The sequence below is a fragment of the Akebia trifoliata genome, chromosome 3 (assembly GCF_017979445.1).
Source record: "Akebia trifoliata isolate Shusen 1 chromosome 3, ASM1797944v1, whole genome shotgun sequence".
Lineage (NCBI taxonomy): Eukaryota > Viridiplantae > Streptophyta > Magnoliopsida > Ranunculales > Lardizabalaceae > Akebia > Akebia trifoliata.
This window is the reverse complement of record NC_141377.1, coordinates 34,499,101-34,520,176: the sequence shown is the minus strand read 5'-3', so window position 1 is coordinate 34,520,176 and position 21,076 is coordinate 34,499,101. Positions and strand designations below refer to the sequence as shown.

At 36.7% G+C, this 21,076-nt stretch overlaps 2 protein-coding genes across 5 annotated transcripts; both read left to right on the top strand.

The window, feature by feature from the left end:
- The first annotated feature begins 2,287 nt into the window (after positions 1-2,287).
- Positions 2,288-5,641, top strand: LOC147406549 (Tetratricopeptide repeat (TPR)-like superfamily protein). The gene has a single exon (XM_086434627.1). The coding sequence runs from the start codon at positions 2,486-2,488 to the stop codon at positions 4,724-4,726; it is 2,241 nt and encodes a 746-aa protein (XP_086290753.1). The 5' UTR covers positions 2,288-2,485; the 3' UTR covers positions 4,727-5,641.
- A 3,190-nt stretch (positions 5,642-8,831) lies between these two features.
- Positions 8,832-17,669, top strand: LOC147406548 (Galactose-binding protein). Of its 4 annotated transcripts, none has more exons than XM_086434624.1 (6): positions 8,832-9,173; positions 9,310-9,513; positions 11,786-11,878; positions 12,185-13,434; positions 13,540-13,625; positions 17,411-17,669. In XM_086434624.1, exons 2-6 carry the CDS (start codon positions 9,351-9,353, stop codon positions 17,640-17,642), a joined length of 1,824 nt encoding a protein of 607 aa, XP_086290750.1. In that variant the 5' UTR covers positions 8,832-9,173; positions 9,310-9,350; the 3' UTR covers positions 17,643-17,669. The 4 variants fall into 4 exon arrangements, with proteins under 4 accessions (XP_086290750.1, XP_086290752.1, XP_086290749.1 ...); XM_086434626.1 differs by having other exon boundaries at positions 8,832-9,221; positions 17,416-17,669; XM_086434623.1 differs by having other exon boundaries at positions 8,832-9,221.
- The last annotated feature ends 3,407 nt before the right edge of the window (positions 17,670-21,076 follow it).

The window sequence follows — 21,076 nt, the reverse complement described above, 5'->3', positions numbered from 1 at the left end:
CTTAATTTACAAACGCTACTCGAAATAAGTTTTATATTAGAGTCGTATCCCTCCTTTGCAATGGTCCCCCTAGTAATTAGGGATGAAATATAGGAAAAGAACAAGTCGCTCACCGTAACTACTCTCATTCATTAGCTTATTATTAAATAACTACTGACATGAATTAACTTCCTTTGTAATGATATAAAATAAGATTATCAATTTAAAATTTTCAAGATAAACTTTTTAGTAATTATAACAAATATTAAACAATCATAAATACTAATTTTTGCCTATTCCACCTATTAGTTTTCTTAATAAACATATAATAGTAGTTCAAGTGCATTTTTACTAATTCCTTAGAGAGTCAAGTTAGCCTGACTAACTTAGGGTGTGTTTGATTGTAGGAAAAATATTTACTTAATTGGCAAATCTTTTTTCTATTATTTGAGTTGTATAGTTATTTTTATTTTATTTTATTTTATTTTTAATTTAGTTTTTGATTTGATTTTTTGTTAATTATTTTTTGGGGCGTCCATGTGGACCCAAACAATTAGTTATCCACGTATTAGTACTCCTTTTGGAGTCAGAGTCCTAATAGGGTTTACTTCTTATTTTTATCTATAAATAGATAGATGTGGGACGTGAATAAGAGATAACAAAAGAAAAACAAAATACAATATTCTCCCAAAACAGAAACTTCTCTCTAAGTTGCAGGTTTCTAGATTTCTATCAAGAGGACTCTAGGGTTTAAAGTGTGGAAACATCGACAGCCCTAGTAGCGTCAACGTGACGGTATTTTGGACTTCCGATCTCTGGCGATCGACTCAACGTGACACGAAACAAGGTTCGGATCTCCGCTGCAAACAAGAAGGTACGCTCCCTATTTTTAATCAACATTTTTTTTTTTTTTTGTAAGTCTAGCTTTACTAAGTAGTTAAGATTTCAAATCTTGCCAAGGATTGCTGAGTTGAGCTTGTGGGATCCAAAAACATGATTTAATGCCACATGGATGTAGAGGAGAAAATTCTATGAATTTTATAAAAAAAATTTCAAAAAGGTAATTTTAAACTATTAAATTTGGTAGTTCGTTGGGAATTCAAAGTTAATTTTTTTTAATTTGAGTTTTTCCCATGAAATCTAGAAGGCTATGGAGTTAGATTGCCAATTTGGTAATTTGTTTGAGCTCAAGGACCTAATTTATTAAGGAAAGTGTTCTAAAAATAAAAAACAAAAAATTAGAAGGTGGTACAAGCAAACGACAATGTATCAAAAGAGTTTATTTGTAACCACCTTAATTATAAGTGATTGGTTGCAATTTTGTTGATTTTTGACCAAAATGGTGCTACTCATTTCAAGTTCAAATGTAAAAGTGAAGGCATCTATGAGATCTAAAATTTGGTGCCATGCAGTAAATCATTTTCTTAGAGGGGATGGGTGATAAAATATTTGTTGCCTTAAGCGGCAAATCTAATGCATGTGTTACCTGCTTTTTATATTTATTTTGCAATCAAACCCAATTAAATTCAAGCATGACAAACTATTTTCCTTATGGTTTGTCATGTAATCAACACGATCTTAGTAAGGTCATGAGCTCACATTGTGGCATTTGAAAGCATGATGCAATGTCATAGGGATGTAGTGGACAAACTTTTAAGAACTTAAAAAATAAATTTAAAAATTTATTTTTCACCATTTAATTTTAATTTTCAATTTGAGAGTTCGATAGACATCCATTTTCAACAAATATGATGAAGTTCAAAACAATTCTTTTTTTTTTTGAATTTGTGTTTTTCCCATGAAATGTAGAAGGCTTTGTTGTTCATGGTTTCAAAACTCGTTTTAACATCTCATTTCATTCATGGATGAGATCGAGTTGTCTTGGACGATATAAATCATTTAACTTGTGTTTACAATTATTTATATATAATTATAAATTTTTCCTTACAAAATTAGATAGATTAGAAGATAAACCATGGTTTTAAAATGCGTTTTGACGTCTCGTTTTGTTCATGAACGAGACCGAGAGTCTTGGACAAGATAAATCATTTAACTCATGTTTACAATTATTTATTCATATATATAATTTTTTATTATAAAAGAAGGAAGATTAGAAGATGATTAATCATTAAATCATATTTTATTTAGATAATAATTATTTAAATTAAACAATATATTTTAATAAAAAATATACAAAATCCCAGTTGACTCCGATGAATTTTACTGACTCCGTCGAGATTTTCAAAATATCGTCTGTGTCACCTCGTTTGTGATTTTGCACATGTGAGATGACTTGTCTATCCGGAGGATAGCGAGTCATCCTGGTCTCGGATGATATTTAAACCCATGGTGGCTTCGGATTGCCAATGTGATAATCTGTGTTGCGCAACATACCTCAACTGTTTTTCTTCCCGAGAGAGACGGGAGTGTGTCATTCCTTTGCCCCAACTCTCTCTCTCTCTCTCTCTCTCTCTCTCTCTCTCTCTCTCTCTCATATGTTAAGCAAATGAGATCGAAATGGGCCCACCGCCTCATACCTCGAAGCCTTAACACTGCCAACCTTGCCCCGCTCACCATACACCCACAACAACCAACACCCGAATCCGAATCACACCAAGTCATGCGCACCCTCTGCGCACAGGGCCAACTCCAAGAGGCCCTTTCGCTATTATACGCCTTCAACAACAATAATTCCCAAACCTACGCCACCCTCCTCCATGCCTGCGCTCGGCACGGATCCCTCGCTGAAGGCCGTGCCCTCCACCATCACATGCTCTCCCTCAACCACAAACCCGATCTCTTCGTAACCAACCATCTCATCAATATGTACGCTAAACGTGGTTGCTTGGATTCTGCTCGCAACCTGTTCGACGAGATGCCTCACAGAAACCTCGTCTCTTGGACCGCACTCATCACTGGTTACGACCAACACGGCAAACCCGATGAATGCTTCCTATTGTTCTCCCGCATGATCGCCCATCACCGCCCCACCGAATTTGCCTTTGCAAGCGTCCTTAGTTCTTGTGATCACAACCGAGGCCGACAGGTACACGCTCTCGCCTTAAAAACCTCTTTCGATGCTTATGTTTATGTAGGAAATGCTCTCATTACAATGTATTCTAAGAATTTCTGCTTCAACGATCATGGCGACAATAGAGATGATAGTATGACTGTCTTCCAAACTATGCCTTCCCGCAATCTCATCACTTGGAATTCGATGATCACAGGGTTCCAATTACGCGGTCTTGGTGCCCGCTCGTCTGAATTTTTCTCCCAAATGCACCGTGAGGGTATTGGGCTTGATCGCTCAACGCTTGTTAGCATTGCTGCTTCTTTGTGTTGTTTTGATGACATTGTGTTGGGCCTCGAGAATTGTTACCAACTGCACTGTCTCACAATCAAGTTTGGGTTTATGTGCGAGGTCGAGGTTGCGACTACATTGGTGAAGGCCTATTCGAAGCTTGGAGGGAATGTTACTGAGTGTTACAAGTTATTCTCAGAGATAAGTGGTAATCGAGATGTTGTATCTTGGACTGGAATTATAACGACATTAGCAGAGCGAGAACCAGAAGAAGCTTTGCTCCTCTTCCGCCAGTTGCGTCGGGAGTGCTTAATTCCTGACCGCTATACCTTCTCGATTGTCATCAAAGCGTGTGCAGGCCTAGCAACCGAGCGACATGGATCAGGTGTCCATGCACAGGTCATCAAGTCTGGTTTTGAGGGCGACACGGTGCTCTCCAATGCACTCATACATGCCTATGCTCGATGTGGCTCCATCGACCTATCGGTGCAAGTTTTTGACAGTATGGATGTTCGTGACACGGTATCTTGGAACTCAATGTTCAAGGCTTATGCTGTGCATGGTCGAGGAAGGGAAGCATTGCATCTCTTTGAAAGAATGAGCATCAAACCTGATGCCACCACTTTTGTTGCCCTCCTCTCGGCGTGCAGTCATACTGGACTTGTAGACAAGGGAATTGAAATCTTTGATATGATGCTTGCAAAATATGGAATCGCCCCTCAATGTGATCATTTTGCATGCATGGTTGACATTCTTGGGCGAGTTGGGCGCCTTATCGAGGCCGAGTCTTTGATAAACCAAATGCCAATGGAACCTGACTCTGTGGTGTGGAGTGCACTACTTGGTGCATGTAGGAAACATGGTGAGACCAAGATGGCCGAATTCGCATCATTGAAAGTGATGGAATTGGCACCAAAGAATTCATTAGGATATGTTTTGATGTCAAACATTTATTGTTCAAAGGGTAGTTTTAATGATGCGGCCCTTATTAGGAAGGGAATGAAAGGGTGTAAAGTGACGAAGGAACCAGGTTTGAGTTGGGTTGAGATTGGGAATCGGGTTATTGAGTTTGCTTCTGGAGGTCGCCGCCATCCGCAGAGAGAGGCCATATATGCTGAGCTTGAAGGGTTGGTTGGACGGTTAAAAGAGATGGGTTATGTGCCAGAGACGAGCTTGGCCTTGCATGATATGGAGGAGGAGAACAAAGAGGAGCAGTTGTATTATCATAGCGAGAAGCTGGCTTTGGCATTTGCATTGGTTAATGCTGATACTTCATTTTGTGGTGGCAGAGTTTTAAGGATTATGAAGAACATTCGAATATGTGTCGATTGTCATAACTTCATGAAGTTAGCATCTGATCTTGTTCAGAAGGAGATTGTAGTGAGAGATGCAAACCGTTTCCACCATTTTAGAAACGGAACGTGCTCTTGTAGTGACTACTGGTGATTAACCAACATAACCCTACAATAGTTATTTGGTTGCCAATCAATGTGGTAATAATTCACCACTTAGAGGAACTAAGAGAGTGGTAACTTAATTTGGCTGCTCAATTCAACAGATTGGTTCAGCCATCCCAATTCTATTGGGGCACATTGCATCCTTTGATTGGCTGCTCAATTCAACAGATTGGTTCAGCCATCCCAATTCTAATGGGGCACATAGCATCCTTTGATTGCAAAACAATGAACTTGTTGCCCTGGTATTGAGAAAGTAGATTATCGTTCTACATTTGAGTTACAAGATGATCTTTGACGATACTTAGGATTGTGACATGGTCTCTGTAGTTTAGCAATCAATGTTGACACCATGCACAGAAAAGTGAGGCCTTAACATCTCTCTGTATACATGGTAGCAAGGAATAAGAATCCTAGTGACGATGATGGATGAACCTGGCGCTGTTGTTAGTCTTGCATGGCTTGTGAGATACACAGTGATACCAAGATTGTCTATTGGGAAGCAATGAAAATGCATGATTTTTTGTTGTCACCACTCAAAAAGTAGCCTATATTAAGTGTGGAGATGAAAGCATGCAGAGTGAGGGAGGACTGAACTGGAATTCTTGGGCAACTAAGTCACAATTCTGCTGTTGTTCAGCTTCGATCACAGTGTGGCTGTAAGTGCTTCGATTAAAGGGCTGGGTGGCTGGACTACGGAAACATGTTATGTGCTGGAGAGAGGGTTGGCGTTGCATGATATAGATGAGAAATATTTCAATATTATACCACACCATCAGGTGAAGGAGTCCTATTCCTTCATTCAATTCTAAGCCATATCTTTTGTTAATTCAAGTGTCTTATAACATTAAATTTTTGTTTATTTTATGTGAGGGATGTAAGAGTTTTATGAAAGATTTGAAGAACATTTTATCAATGTTGATTTCCCTTACGAAAAGTCTGTACTAGCTTGGCTTTGTTTCTACTTGTAGGTTGTCAGGTTGTCGACTTTTATCTTTTTGTCTGTTGAATTCCATTTCATGTAATTCGAACTTGAACCACGGAAGGCTTTTTTGGTTTCAAGAAAGTGCCCTTTCCCTATACCAGACAATCATCCCAAAACCTGCTTAGCTGACACTTTTGAATGCTTCATCTACATTAAGCTTGATCACATCCTGAATAGGTTGGTTCAAAAACATTCTTGATTTTGGTCAATGTTTGAGATACCTTAGTGTTTTCAAAGTGAAGGCATAACCTCCTTGACCATGGTCCCTGTATGAGAGACTAACAGGAAAATGACCGGAATGCCCTCATCTTCACTTCAGTCAAAATGCCCGTTTATACCCACACAAAACTTGTTTTCTTTGATCTCTAGGGATTTTTATTTTTATTTAAAAAAAAATGTTTTTGGCATATTCATCTCATCTTCATTCTCTTATCTTCATCTTTGCTAAATATCCTTACTTGTCATTAACTTTCTAGAAAAAAAAAAGAAATCTTTATTGTCTTTAAGATTTGAATGTAGAAGAAGATTGAAGATGTGTTTTTGAGAGAAAATTCGAAGGTTTGTAGCATGAGGTTGAAGATGAGGGCATTTAGCTTACTATCTCCTCTTGAAAATGTTGTCGCCAAAGTCTAAATTACCTGAACTTAAAAAACCCATGCCTCCTTATGCAACTGGCTTAACGAACAACATTTTTTTAGTTTGATCCAGGATTTGGCCTGAATTGTTTGTTGGATTCCCCATGCCATCAATTTTGCACTTGGTCTCAACAAACGAAGGAGTAATGTAGTTTCCCTACCCCCAATACGGGGAAAAAAAAAATGTAACGTGACGCGCTTCAGCCATGACAGAAAGAAGCACTATGGATCATGGTTTTTAAACTCGGTTTCACATCTCCTTGATGATACGTCTCGTCTCATTCGACATTGAGACAATAGTTTTTAACCATTTAAAAAATCTGATAAAATTCAGAAATGATTCCTAGTAAAAAATAAAGTAAAAAAACATAAAATTAAAAAAAAAAAAAAATTCATAATATACCTTTCAAAATAAATAAATTAAATATGAAGTTTTTCCTCAAAATCTTTTTTTTTTTATTCACTTAGTTGAGAAGATGAAGAAAAATCGATTTGAGTGAAAGAATATAGGGTTGAGGATTTTGACTAGTTTGTCTCGTTTAACTTGGACGAGATTTTGAAAAGCTCGTCCAATACGTATTGGTTAACTTGCGATTTTTACATTTTTTGTGAGGTCTGGTTTGTCTCGGACGAGATATTGAAAAATCTCGTCCGAGACATCTCTCTTATCTCACGATACGCAATCGTCTCAAATTACTTTATGAGTTGGTCTCGTTCAACTTTGATGTTGAGTTAACTCGGACGATACATTTCGATCTCAGACAAGTTTAAAAATCATGCTATGGATTATTCAGGCCTTAGTGCACTAGTCCACTCACCCTAGAATTTTTTAATGGGGTAAGACAGCTTAGAGCCTCTATCATGATTTTAAATCTCATTTGTGACTGAGATGACTCATCTGATTTGTCTCATTATTGTTCATTAATGAGACGGATTGAGAAGTCATCTCAAACCTAACGTATTTCTCAAAAGTCAGTCCATTGTGTCATTATCAAACGAGACAACTTGAATAAGTCAAATAACTTGGCCGAGAGGCAAGTTTGGTCCACTTTATGGACGAGACGTTAAAACGAGTTTTAACATTTTGATACTGAATTGACTCGGACGATACGTCTCGTCTCGTTCGACGTTGAGACAATAGTTTTTAACCATTTAAAAAATCTGAAAAATTATGATAAAATTCAAAAATGATTCATAGTAAAAAATGAAGTCAAAAAAACAGAAAATTAAAAAAATTCATAATATACCTTTCAAAATAAATAAATAAAATATATATCTATCAAAATAAATAAATTAAATATAAAGTTTTTCCCCAAAATCTTGTTTTTTTTTATTCACTTAGTTGAAAAGATGAAGAAAAATCGATTTGGGTAAACAAATATAGGGTTAAGGACTTTAACTAGTTTGTCTCGTTTAACTCGGACGAGATTTTGAAAATCTCGTCCAATACGTATTGGTTAACTCGCGCTTTATACATTTTTTGTGAGGTTTCGTTTGTCTCGGACGAGATATTGGAAAATCTCATCCAAGACATCTCGCTTATCTCAAGATACGCGATCGTCTACTTTGTGAGTTGGTCTCGTTCAACTCTGATACCGAGTTAACTTAGGCGATACATCTCGGTCTCACATGCTATGGATTATTCAGGCCTTAGTGGACTAGTCCACTCACCTTATAATTTTCTAATCGGGTAAGACAGCTTAGAGCCTCTATTATGGTTTTAAATCTCATTTGTGAGTAAGATGACTCATTTGATTTGTCTCAGTAACGTTCATTAATGAGACGGATTGAGAAGTCATCTCAAACCTAGCGTATTTATCATAAGTCAGTCTATTTTGTCATTGTCAAACGAGACAACTTGAATAAGTCAGATAACTTGCCCGAGAGGCAAGTTTGGTCTAGTTCATGGACGAGACATTAAAACGAGTTTTAACATTATGGCCTTCATTCCTTCAACCCAATTCTTCAAAAATAAGACTTGCATGTGTTAGTGATACTTTAAAATATGGAAAAGAGGATCCTGTACCCAAGGAGTAGGGGTATCTAGTCTCCTTGGAAAGCCATTTGGCACACTCTCTTACGGTGGCACACTCTTTTATGATAAGTTTTTCGAGAGAGACTTAAATTTAAAAAAAAAAATAAGAGAGCGCGAGAGCGATTCAACATTCCGTGAATCGAACATCAAACGAAGTGCCGCCAAAGAATGAAACAGCAGAAAATACCCTCACTTCAATGGATCTTATTAACGCGTGCCCTAAGGGCACACTTTAACTGCAATAACTACACTTTGGAAATTAGATTTTATACCGAAAATACCCTTAAAAAATATTTTTTTTAACAAAATACCCTCAGATCCTTATTCTCAAGGTGTGTTTACTGCACTTCAACGTGTGCGCTGCGCACACGTTAAACAAAACCCCACATACATTAATAAATGTTGGTAGTTCAAAAGATCTAGAGAGCGGCCAAGGAAAAAAAAAAAAAAAAAAACAGAGAGAGAGAGTAAACACTTGCCTTCAAATTAGGCTTAATTTAAGGCTTTTTTGAACATCTCAAGAAAGAGAGAGAGGTTTTCATACTTGAGAAGATTATTTATTGAGACCTTGCTTACGGTTTAATTTGTTTATTTATTTTATGACGTATTTCTGGACTTGTTGAATTTATTAGAAAATTTTAGATTCTTTGATTATTGAAGTAAAAAAGGTTTTATTCCTTTTTTAACGTTTGCTTTTCCTTAAATTTCACCCGAAAACTTCATACATTATTCACTCACCAACTCTACTCTCTCTGTCTCTCCCAAAACTTGCTTGTAGCCAAAGGTATTTTTTTACAATCAAATCAAATCAAGTAAAAAAATAAAAATAAAGGTGATTTTGATTTTACTTGAATCTCAAGATCGAATTTTGATATCTTTAAAGCTTCTTGTTTATGATTAAAAGAGAAATTGTGGTGCAGTTAGCCATAAATTGGATCAGATCAGAGTGGATTGATGAGCAATGCAGAGATCACGTAAAGCTCTTCTGCAAAGAAGATCTTTGAAAGATTCCATCAATGGCAGGAAACAGCGCTTGTACAAGGTGTCTGTTTCTCTGGTTTTTGTTTTGTGGGGATTTGTTTTTCTTCTCAACTTATGGATCAGTCATGGAGATGATGACAGAGGTAACCAAAAACAAATGCTCTTCAATGTGGGTTTTCCTTCATATCTTTCTTCGAATTTAGGTTCATCAAATGTTGGATTTGCGAAATCCTGCAATAGAATTTAGATTACCAAACTCATGTTAATTAATTGAAAATTTTCGCAGAACCAATTGTCTATTGTGATTTTTATTAGCTCTAATTTCTGTGCATACATATATACATCGTTTCATTTGTTTCATCTATATATGGATCGAAATTGCTACATTTTTTTGGTGGGATTTGCAAAAAATTGCTATAGAATTTAGATTACCAAGTGATTTTGATTGTCATAACTCTTTTCCAAAATTTGGTTTTTTGTGAATTATTATTCTTATTTTTCTTAGTTTGCATTTATATATATATTCTTATTATAAATTTTGGGGCATTATATGTTCTTGTAATGGGATGGTGATGGATATATATATATATATATATATATATATATATATTCTTATTATTGATTTTGGGGCATTATATGTTCTTGCAATGGGATGGTGATGGATAGGGCTGTCAACGGATACCTATCTGTTTGAATACATGTATATCCGAATTCAAAAAATATATATGATATCCCGAATTCGAATCCGACGGATATTCTAAATCAGAATTCGAATTAAAATCTGATAAGATTATTGGATATCCGATTTGTCCAAATTTGAATAACATGATTCATGGATGCCTTCATCTTCAAAATGCAGGAGAAAAAATCCAGAATCAGTCATCTTCAACCCTCAATTTTTCATCATCAAAACAAAACATCATCATCAAGACATCAACCTAATATCCCATCTACTTCAACATTCACACCTCGAGGAAAGATTAGGTTTTTGGGGTGGAGAGAATGATATAATTTTAAGTAGAAAAATCAGGTTTTCTTTTTCATTTGCAAATTTCTAAGGAAATGTTGAATATGGATGGAAGATTTTTGAGAAGTAAAAGACCAATGTAATTTTGGGTAGAAAATGTAGGATTTTTTCCTCTTTGCAAAATGGCTAAAACTAATGCATTCAAGTAGAAAACCCCTTGATTTTGAGTTTTGAAAATTAAAGTATAAATCGAGATTTTGAGAGAAAAATGAAGGATTTTTTGGTTAGAGTCTTGAGGTTGGAGAGAGAGAGAGAGAGAGAGAGAGAGAGGAGTTACTTACTGGTGTAGTGATTCTAGTCAGAGAAGATCATCAATGGCTGGTTTAAAACCCTAAAGGGGGAGATGAGGAAGAAGAATTGAGGGTGTAGAGAGTTAGAGAAGGGCCAAGATATTTCTGTAAGAAATAATTATTTTTTGTCTTATTTAATAAATATAATTATTATAGTAAATCGAAATGAATATTATTGGATCGGATGTATCAATATCTGAATTTGTATCCGAAATTGATTCGAATCTTAAAATATTATCCAAATTTGAATCCGAAATTTTTAGATAATATCCAAAATTTTGAATTGAATTCGAATTTTCGAATATCCATTGACAACCCTAGTGATAGATCTGGTGATAGAATTTAGATTATCAACCCACTTTAATTAATTGGAATTTTTGTGCACCCAATTGTTTGTTGTGATTTGTATTTTCTCTAAGGGTGTGTTTGGAAGCAGCAACTAGTGGGAGTTGGAACTCTTGAAATAAACTTCAATGTTGGTTTTCTGTAGGAATTCTATTATGGAGTTGTACACAACTCCAACTTTTGCATTTGAATAGCCAACTTGGAGTTGGAGTTGATTGTTTTTTTATATTTAGGATAAATAAGCTAGACTTAAACCCATGACCTCAAAGAAGCATTATAATATGCTAATTGACTTAGTTAATTGAATTATTCATATATAAAATGTCTTGATAATTTTATTTGAATGTCTCATTAATCACATAAGTCATACTCAAGGAGGACTTCTCAAAAAAGAATAAACTTGGACAAAAAAAGAGTTTATATTTCAACAATAAAACATCAAATGGAGATTCACTCAAATTAGATTTTTATTACTAATCCTACCAATTAAATGCCTAATTGTCCAAAAATAAATCAAACAATGTTCCTTAATATTATGAAAAATATAATATTCTGGAAAACATCCACACTTTGCAATCTTTGATCATCGTCCCTTGCAGTTTAAGCACTTCATTAGCCAAGTCTGTTTCAAGTTAATGTCTGTCAAGGATGTAAAAACACATGCAAAACTTTTTTTCTTTTGAGATTAACTCTTAACGTTTCAATCTTGGCACCAACATCGAGAAAATTTATATTTTCAATCTTTGGTTGCAGTATCCATCAAAGATGTCCTTGGATTTCTGTTACGTGCTTCAAACGCGTTTGCAATCTTCTCCATGCATCCCATGATATTGATAAAATCTTCATGTAAGACAGAGATTCCTTGTCTATTTCTTTTCTTCAGAGATCTTGCTTGTGAACAGTCGGGATGAATGACTTACTCCCTACACCAAGATTATCTACATTGAAATACATATATTCATCCTTTCATTTGTTTCATATGTATTGAAATTGGTACAAAATCTTGCAATTGAACTTCGATTAGCGAGTGATTTTGATTGTTAGATCTCTTTTCCGAAATTTGACTGTTTGTTGTGAATTATGATTCTTATTTGTTTGAATTTGCATACGGGTGTATATCTATTTTCTCATTATCGATTGCTGGAGTTCCAGTTGACGAATCAACTTGGCGTGAATCTGGGCGGGGACTGAATAATGGATCCAATTCTGGAGTTGAATTTTCTTTTGTGGGTATGGGTTTCAAAGAATCTGATCTGAGTACATTGGCTATGAGCTCTGAGACCAAATCCAGCAGCTGTGAATCATCTACTGGTGAAGACAATGAAAATTATCAGTCATTTTTCAAAGATAGAGCCGAGGTGATAAACTCAAAACCAGAAAAAGATACTCCAAAGAGTAATAGCCTATCTCGTGTTGTGCCACTCAGTCTCGATGAGTTTAAGAGAAAAGCAAGCAGTCCTAAAGGAAAGCCTGTAATGGGTCAGGCTGGCAGCATCATACATAGAGTGGAGACGGGTGGAGCAGAGTACAATTATGCTTCTGCTTCAAAGGGCGCAAAGGTCTTAGCTTTTAACAAGGAAGCTAAAGGAGCCTCTAACATCTTGGGCAAAGACAAGGATAAGTACCTTCGGAATCCATGTTCTGCCGAAGAGAAATTTGTTGTTATAGAACTTTCGGAAGAAACTTTAGTGGACACGATTGAAATAGCAAACTTTGAGCACTACTCATCAAACTTGAAGGATTTGGATCTGTTAGGAAGTTTGGTTTATCCAACAGATAGATGGGTTAATCTCGGGAGTTTCATTGCGGGAAATGTGAAGCATTCGCAGAGGTTCACCCTTCAGGAGCCAAAATGGGTGAGATATTTGAAACTCAATCTTCTCAGCCATCATGGATCTGAATTCTACTGCACACTGAGTGCCATGGAAGTATACGGAGTGGATGCTGTTGAGATAATGCTGGAGGATTTGATATCTGTTCAAGACAATCAATTTGGGTCTGAGGAACTAAATACCGGGCCGACACCTGTTGACCCGCAGCTGGAGGCCACTGTAGGTGATGATCTTCATCAGAATATTGTTACTGAAATTGATAATCAATCTGGGCCTGAAAACTCTAATGTGAAACGTGATGGTCTAAAAAATAATGTGCCTAATACAATTCTGGAAACACGGCCTCAACAGGTTGGAAGGATGCCTGGGGATACTGTTCTTAAGATACTGATGCAAAAGGTTCGATCCATAGATTTGAGTTTATCTGTATTGGAGCAATATCTGGAGGAACTAAACTCTAGATATGGAAATATCTTCCAAGAACTTGACAATGAAATCGGGATAAAAGATGTGATTCTGGAGAAAATTAGATCAGATTTGAAGAATCTTGCTGATGGCCAGGAGGTCATAGTAAGTGAATTTCATTGTTTTTTGGTTGGCTTGCTTGATTAATTGATTATGAATTTATGATTGTCCTCTTCGACTCATTCTGTGTATCTTTTGTTATCCTTGCAGGCTAAAGATATTTCTGATCTTGTTGCTTGGAAATCCCTTGTTTCCTTGCAACTGAATAATTTAGTGAGAGATAATGCAATTCTCAGGTTGGATATATTAACTTAATATATATATTTCTTCTATTTTCATCTTATTGCAATCTTTCATATTGAGTTTGCTGCTGGAATCGAGTAGTTATTAACCAGTGAATAAATTCTTGATCCAAACACCTAACACCTCCGAGTATATGTTATTTTATTTTAAAATTATGGAAATTCCTTGAACATGTTCTAGAAGGAAAACATGCTAGTTTTGTTGCATTACAGATGAAAAGATAGTTGGGCCAATTACTTGTTATTATACTAGTTAGATTGTCATCATTAGAAGCCTTATCCCCAAAGGTTTGGGTCGGTTGAATGTATCTCGTTCCTCCATTCAATTCTGTCCATGACCACATCTTCAGTAAATTGTGCACAGTAGTGGTTAATTTGCAATTTTTTTATCATTAGTTATTGTGCAAATTCACACTAAGAAAATCTCTCTTTCTCTCTCTCTCTCTCTCTCTTTCTCTCATATATATATATATATATATATATATATATCCACCTTGGATCCATTTTTCTCCTTCCTTTGTAACATAGATCCAGGAAAAATACAGATACTTTGAGGCTAAAAAGCTGTTATATTTGCACTGAATATTTATCCAGGCGTTGGACCTGTAAATTTGTGATTTTCTATTCTAACTGGCAATATAGCTGATATCTGATAAATACTCACTGAAGATACTATAGATGTGAAAATTATACAGATAAACTCCACCTTTTTAGAATAAAATTGGTCATGAGCCTTGTATAGAACATTCAAGGATAGTTAGTCAATGGCTTTGACTTTGAGGGGGGATTTTACGTAGGGTGGCTCCTACTGCAGTTTGGGAAATAGACATAAATTTGAAGACAACAATGACTCAAGTAATTGTGAACATTAAAGCCTTTTTCATGTTCTAAGGGTAATTTTGTAATTTCTTGTGTGTGTGTGGTGGGGGGATGGGGTTATTTTCGTCTTTTGTCTTTGGTACTTAAGATCATGGTTCAAAATATTATTATGTTTTGGCCAAAACATTTCGATTTTTCAACTATTCGAGATGAAACAAGGGGGAAAACAAAATATTGGAAGATTTCAGTGATTTCGCACCAGATCTAGAAGAGAAAGAGCATATTTCGATGTTTTTGACACATCTAGTAGAGAAAGAGAAGACTTCGGTGATTCGCCACAGATCTAGAAGATTTCGGTGATTTCGTCGTCGATTTCGGTGATTTCTTCTTCTTTGTTCTTTCTTTTACATTTTTTTTTCCAGAAAAAACAAAAGCCTTTCAAGTTTCAACCCGATGGCATGCGCTTGACCTTGGGCTTTTATGGAAGACTAGGTCATTTAGGTAGCATGTGCCATGTTTTGTAAATATTTGAGATCACTTGTGTTTTTAAATTGATGAGATGCCCCTTGACCATGGTCTCCTGTGAAAGACTTTTACTTAAATGTTAATATAATGTTTTGAAAATGTTTTAGTATCGGTTCGGTGTTTGAAAAAATCAAGTTGAAACGAGACTTTGAACCATGCTTAATATGGGAGATTTTTCGGGTCTCCCGTGAAATTAATGCTTTACTCTGATCTTCTTCTCCGAAGATTTTCTAAGTTTCCAGTCATCTTCTCCGATGAACCTTTATTTTTTGAATCATTTTCTTCACCAATCTTCAACTGAAAAGACACCAATGTAGTGCTGTCCAAAGAACCTTTGACAATCAAGTTAGTATTTGATAAAAATTACAGAACAAAGAGAATAAAATTAGGAGCAAGAGATTATTGTGTGGCTTGTGCCTTGTGTTTGAGTGGGAGAAGTCTTCTTATTTATAGAGTGGGCTCTTTAATAAGGGATAGTAAACTCAGTTATAACCACTCCCCATGTTGTCTAACATTTATAGTAATAAGTGCCCATGATGCTTTGATGATAATAAAGACCCACTCCTCATGGAATTGTTCTTGTAACTTACATGAGGAGTGACCTTAATTGTGTAATTGCTTTACTCGGTGACTATTCAAATCCCCAACTTGACTCAGTCAAATTATGTGCCTACAACGCTTTCGAGCACTATGCCTGTTTTACCTTGGTGCATGTTGTATTGACCTTTGCTAGTTGGGTAGCTTTGTTTGAGATAGCGATTAATCGTAACACCTTGTTATGTTGCTACTCGAGTAGCTTTATATTATTCTTTTTGTAAGATTAGTACTTTTGTTAGTGAGTGGATTGGTCCACTTTTTGTTAGTAACTGATCAAGGGAGAAAAGAATTGGTCAAGAGGGCTGAACCATTTAATGGTAACGCACAGAGGTTGGCCAAGAGGCTGAACCGCCTTGAGAGAACATATAGAGGGGTCAACTAAAGAGGCCGAACCACTTTGAGTGATTAAATAGAGGGATTGACCGAGGTGGTTGAACCTATATGCGAGAGTAAAAGAGGGGTCGGCCAAGGAGGCCAAATCACCTTGTGGGTGCAAATAGAGGGATCGGCCTTGGGGACCGAACCACCTTGAGAGAGAAGTAGAGGGGCTGGCCTTAGGGGCCGAACCACCTTGTGAGAGAAAATAGAGGGGTCGGCCTTGGGGGCTGAACCACGTAGTTGTACCATTTTGAGAGGTTGGTCATGGAGGCCGATCCACCTATGTTTCTGGATCTGGTTTACGAATTAGAATGGATCCGATTGCTTGAATTAGTAATTTTGCTAATCCCTAGGAAGGGAATATTACACTTAAGATCTCTTTTTCAGATTTTTAGCTAATTTTACATGTCCCTTAATTTCTAAGAAAGAGCTGGACTTTTTCATCTTTATCTTCATCTCATTTTGTGATTCTTGCCTACATTAATCTACACCTGGAGTGCTTGTGTGTGGGCCGGTGGATCATAGGATGAACAAGAAAATAGCCAACCTTCGTAACTTTTTTTCGTAGATTATTTAGTACAGGTGGGAGAACTTCTTATGTTGTTTCTTAATTTATTTCTCCTCTCCCATGCTCACTTGAGTTGGGGCTTATGTTGGCTTGCCATTTTGGAGGAAGTGCTATTTATTGTTGGGCTTATCACCAGATAAAGATGCATTTTATATGGTAGCACAATGATTCTTTGGCACTGAATCAAGGTATTAAGGTAGAGCAAGTTGTTCCAGCTCGAAATACCCGCTTGAATTATAATAATCATATATCTCTAATGCATTGTATGTCCATAATAGGCCCCATTCTTCTACCCTTTCCTAGGAGTCGATGACTATTCATTGTCCTCCTTGGTTGCAATATCCTTTCCTTCAAAATCCTCTTTGAGTGGCCCTAACACTTTAGTCCTCTTCTTCCAGGTGGCATAAGGATAGTGGGTGGATTTTGGCCACCTTTTTTGTAGCCACGAGTGATTTCTTAAAAGTGGTTGATCTTGATTTCCAGTTGATCCACTTAGTTGTCCGATTTCTTTTGGAAGCCATTAATGAGGATTCAACAACTCATTAAGAATACCGACCTCTAGAGATCTTCATTCTTCCTTCTCAGCTCTTAGGTCTGGGTACTAGGAAAATGACGTGTGGTATTGGATCATGTGTCAAGCTCTCTAGGAGAAACCAAAGTATGTAATTTGGTAATCTAATTTTCTTGACAGAGTTTTGATTTTTTTACTAGTCAGTTCTGGTATCGAGTAGTTATGCGCGGCTGATATCTTTTGTTCTTATTTTATATTACATGATTTTATATAGTATGGTTTATGGTCTTTGTTCAGATTGATATTGTTTTTGGGGTCAAGTTAAGAGTCATCTTTGCTTTCTTCTAGTTTGCAGCTCTAAAATCTGCAATTGTTTTGCAGATCAGAGGTGGAAATGGTCCAGCTGAATCAGGTTCACATGGAGAACAAGGGCATAGCCATTTTTCTGGTGAGCTTCGTCTTCAGCGGCATAACCCTTATGATACTATTTATAGATATGGTGGTGAGTGTTTGTAGTAGAACAGAGAAATCCGGGAAATTTTGTGGGATGAGGTCTTCCTGGCTTCTCTTAATGTTGAGCTGTAGCATTATAGTTGTCATCCTCTTGTTATAATCATCTAATAGTATATCTTTTAAATTATTCGTTTTTGTTCTTCCAGTTTCTTAAAGAGTACCAGAAGAATATGAGAGCGTTTGATGGCATTGTTGGTTTAAGTTTGTGAGTGTCACATACCATGGCTGGTTAGCAAACTAGTCCAGCTCGAAGCCTGGGCCAAAGCCCACCCCAAAGCCCATTAGTGAGTGGGTCATGGATCTGAGCCAGGCTTTGATCTTGACTATAGTCTATCCAAACCTAACTCGGGCCTAGAGAATCCTGGCCAGGTCTGGGTTGCACTCCTAATTTTGTTAGTCTAGTATGAGGATGCACATGGTATGGCATTGTTCATGTTCCATGATTAACATAATTTTTTTAAAATATAAATTTTTAGTTGTTTTTTTTTTTTTTTTTAAATAAGTTACTAAAAGATGGATTACTACATCTGCAATCCCAAACCACAGTCATCTAAGTTTCTTTGAAAAACTCAGATTAAAAATAATAATAAAAAGTTTCGAAAAATAATTTCTTTTGAGCTTGTTCCAAGATTTTGAAAATGGATGGCTGCCAAACTTCCACGTAACTCCCAAGCATAAAATTGAAATTTAACGGTGAAAAATAACTTTTTTTTAGATTTTTTTTTAAAGTTCATAGAATTTCATCCACTACAACCTTGAAGCATTGACCGTATTTTTGAATGCCACAAGTTTAGCCCAAGTACCCTTAGTGAGGGTTAAATCTATACTAATTTACTTAGGCTAGCCAGACTCATTAAAATGTCATTTGGGTTTTCCAAGAAAATGTTTTACACAACAATACTTTTTCCAAAATAATTTCTTTTTTAGAAAATGATTTTCCAAGAGGTAAATAAATGAGAAAATTTCAAATCCGCCAAATGTTGCCATTTTTCTTTGCCAAATCAAACACCAACACCTTTTTTAAACGAAAATACATTTTCTAATACAATCCCATTTTGTACAAGAACCAAACTCGCCTCAAACTCAAATTTGCTATCTTTTTTTCCATCAACATATCACCTCAAACTCGCAAATGGTGTGTTACAAGTAAGAGTTGGTGTACAAATAGAAGTTCTTTTCATAGTGTAGAGGTGGATTCAAGTTTTACCTTGATCGACCTTGCCCTATTGATCTGAAGTAACTCCTCAATCCCTCTTGTAAGCACTGGTGTGGTACTTGCCAATAATCATCTAACGCCCAAGTTCGAGTTATAGAGAAAAACAGTGTTCCAGAAAAACAATAGTTTCAACCCTTACGCTCTCGGCCAAAAAGATCCCCTTGTCTCTATTCATTCCTTTATTTATAGGTTCTCTCTTCAAATTAGGGTTTCCCCCTTAATCGGGATGTGATCACCGTGAATCCCCTGATTGCAAAGATCCTAAACGGAATTGGGATATTTGAGATTCTAATAGGTCTCTAAAGAGCTCCATTACTAACCTTTGATAAGTTACTCTAGAATTTTTTTAACCTAAAGGGCACAACTTTAAAGCAATAGAGTCTTTGTTTAGTGATGAAGAAGACTATTTTCTCTTGATCCTTAGTACAGAGTTGAATCTAATTGTAGCTAGAGTAGCCGTCCATAAAAAACAATCTCACATGGCTTGATGTGGCATCTGCTAGCTAGTCAATTCTGGGCAATGGGAAGCTGTCCTTTGGGCAAGCTTTATTTAAATTTGTAAAGTCAATATACACCCTAACCTTCTCATTCTTCTTGCGTACTGCCACAATATTGACTATCCAGTCAGGAAACTGCACTTCCCTAATGAATCCTACTCTAATCAAACTTTTTTACCTCTTCATTTATCGCTTCTTTTTGGTGCAGTGCTAACCTCTTTGACTTTTTCTTTACTGGCCTCACGCCTGGCTCGACTTTTAAGTGATGGCAAATCACTTCAAGACTGATTCCTAACATCTCTTCTATTGACCAAGTGAAGATGTCCTTGTTTCTCTTCAAACAATTTGTCAAATCCTCTAGCTCTTTTGAACCCAACTTTACTCCTACTTTGATCCATCTTCCTTATCCTATGTCGATCATTCTTACATTCTCTAGGCATGGGGGTCTATCCTGCTCACCTCCCCCCACTGTAATTGATATTGCTAACCTTCACCTTCTATGCACTCCTCTTGGCCCAACGTGCACATCTAGGCTATCATTTGGTCTCCCCTGATGTCCCACATCCCTTGAGATGTCGAGAACCTCATGACCTGAGAGTACATCAATGAGATATCTCTCATCTCATGTGTCCACCATCTTTTGATGATGTCATTATATGGTGAGCTTGCTTTAACGACCATAAATTTGGTTATTAAAGTCACAGGTCTAGTCTGCACAAGCAAAACTTTCTCTCCCTAAGACTGGCTTGACCTTCCATCATATCCTATCAAAGGAGCTCTCACTTAGGTTAGTACACTCTTGTTCAATCCATTTTTTTGGAAGGTTGAGGTGTACAAGATATTGACTGAACTGCTGCTATCAATCAACACTCTTTTAAGAGTAAAGATGCCAACCTGAAGAGTTTCCACCAGAGTATCATAATGTGGCCTTACCACACCTCCCAAGTCCTTTTTAATTAAGGTCACTGTCTGTTTACCATATGTCTCAATCTGCTCTATGGGTATGCTCCTAATCATGTAGACGTGCATGAAATGTTCTACCCACTGTTTCTTTACTCTCCCGTTGTTCTTGTTCTGTCTTGACTTAGGTTCATGCTTTAAAATAACATGAATTACTACAACCCTTCTATCTTGACCTTTTGTAGGAGACTGTTCTAGCCTTTGATTTCCTTCTTGGGAGTGGTCTGGCCTTTCTCTTCTCATCAAATCTCCCAACAAGCCCTGTTCTATCAACCTCTGCACTAAACTTCTTAGAGCTTGACATTTGTTGGTAGCATGAGCTCGCACCTTATGAAATGCGTAATATCTTTCATCATATTTTATCTGATATTGTGGAAGTGGCGTTAGCCACTCGAAATAAGTTTCATTTACGATAAGGGGTAGGGTTTCACTGGGGGGCATGAAGAGTCCCATTTTTCTTCTATCCCCTATACTGTTCAGGTTGCACTATCATTTTCTTCGTTTGCGGTTGCTATTGCTTGCTAGGCTTGGCTACTATGTGTATTATTTTACTTTTTCCAACCTAATTTTGAGGATCATCTTCTAGTAGGATATACTTCTTCGTTTTTTCAAACAACTTACTTAGGATTTTTGGCCTCTTCTTCACTAGTGACCTGCATAACCCTAAGCTAGATGGAAAAAATTTTATGAACGCCACCACCACAGTTCTCTCGTTGTAGTTCTCCAAGACCATGGCTTTTTTTTCTGAATCTCCTCGTGAAATCTCTGAGGCTTTCACCATACTGCATCCGCATGTTGAGCACAACATCTACATCTCTGCCAACTTTCTTGTTGTCAATGTAGCTCGTTACAAAGGCAGTG

Bases quoted from the DNA above. Each gene is read 5' to 3' on its own strand.
- LOC147406549 (XM_086434627.1), top strand. From the start codon at position 2,486: ATGAGATCGAAATGGGCCCACCGCCTCATACCTCGAAGCCTTAACACT.
- LOC147406548 (XM_086434624.1), top strand. From the start codon at position 9,351: ATGCAGAGATCACGTAAAGCTCTTCTGCAAAGAAGATCTTTGAAAGAT. The intron at 13,435-13,539 runs GTAAGTGAATTT...TTATCCTTGCAG, and splicing joins CTGATGGCCAGGAGGTCATA to GCTAAAGATATTTCTGATCT. The intron at 13,626-17,410 runs GTTGGATATATT...ATTGTTTTGCAG, and splicing joins AGAGATAATGCAATTCTCAG to ATCAGAGGTGGAAATGGTCC.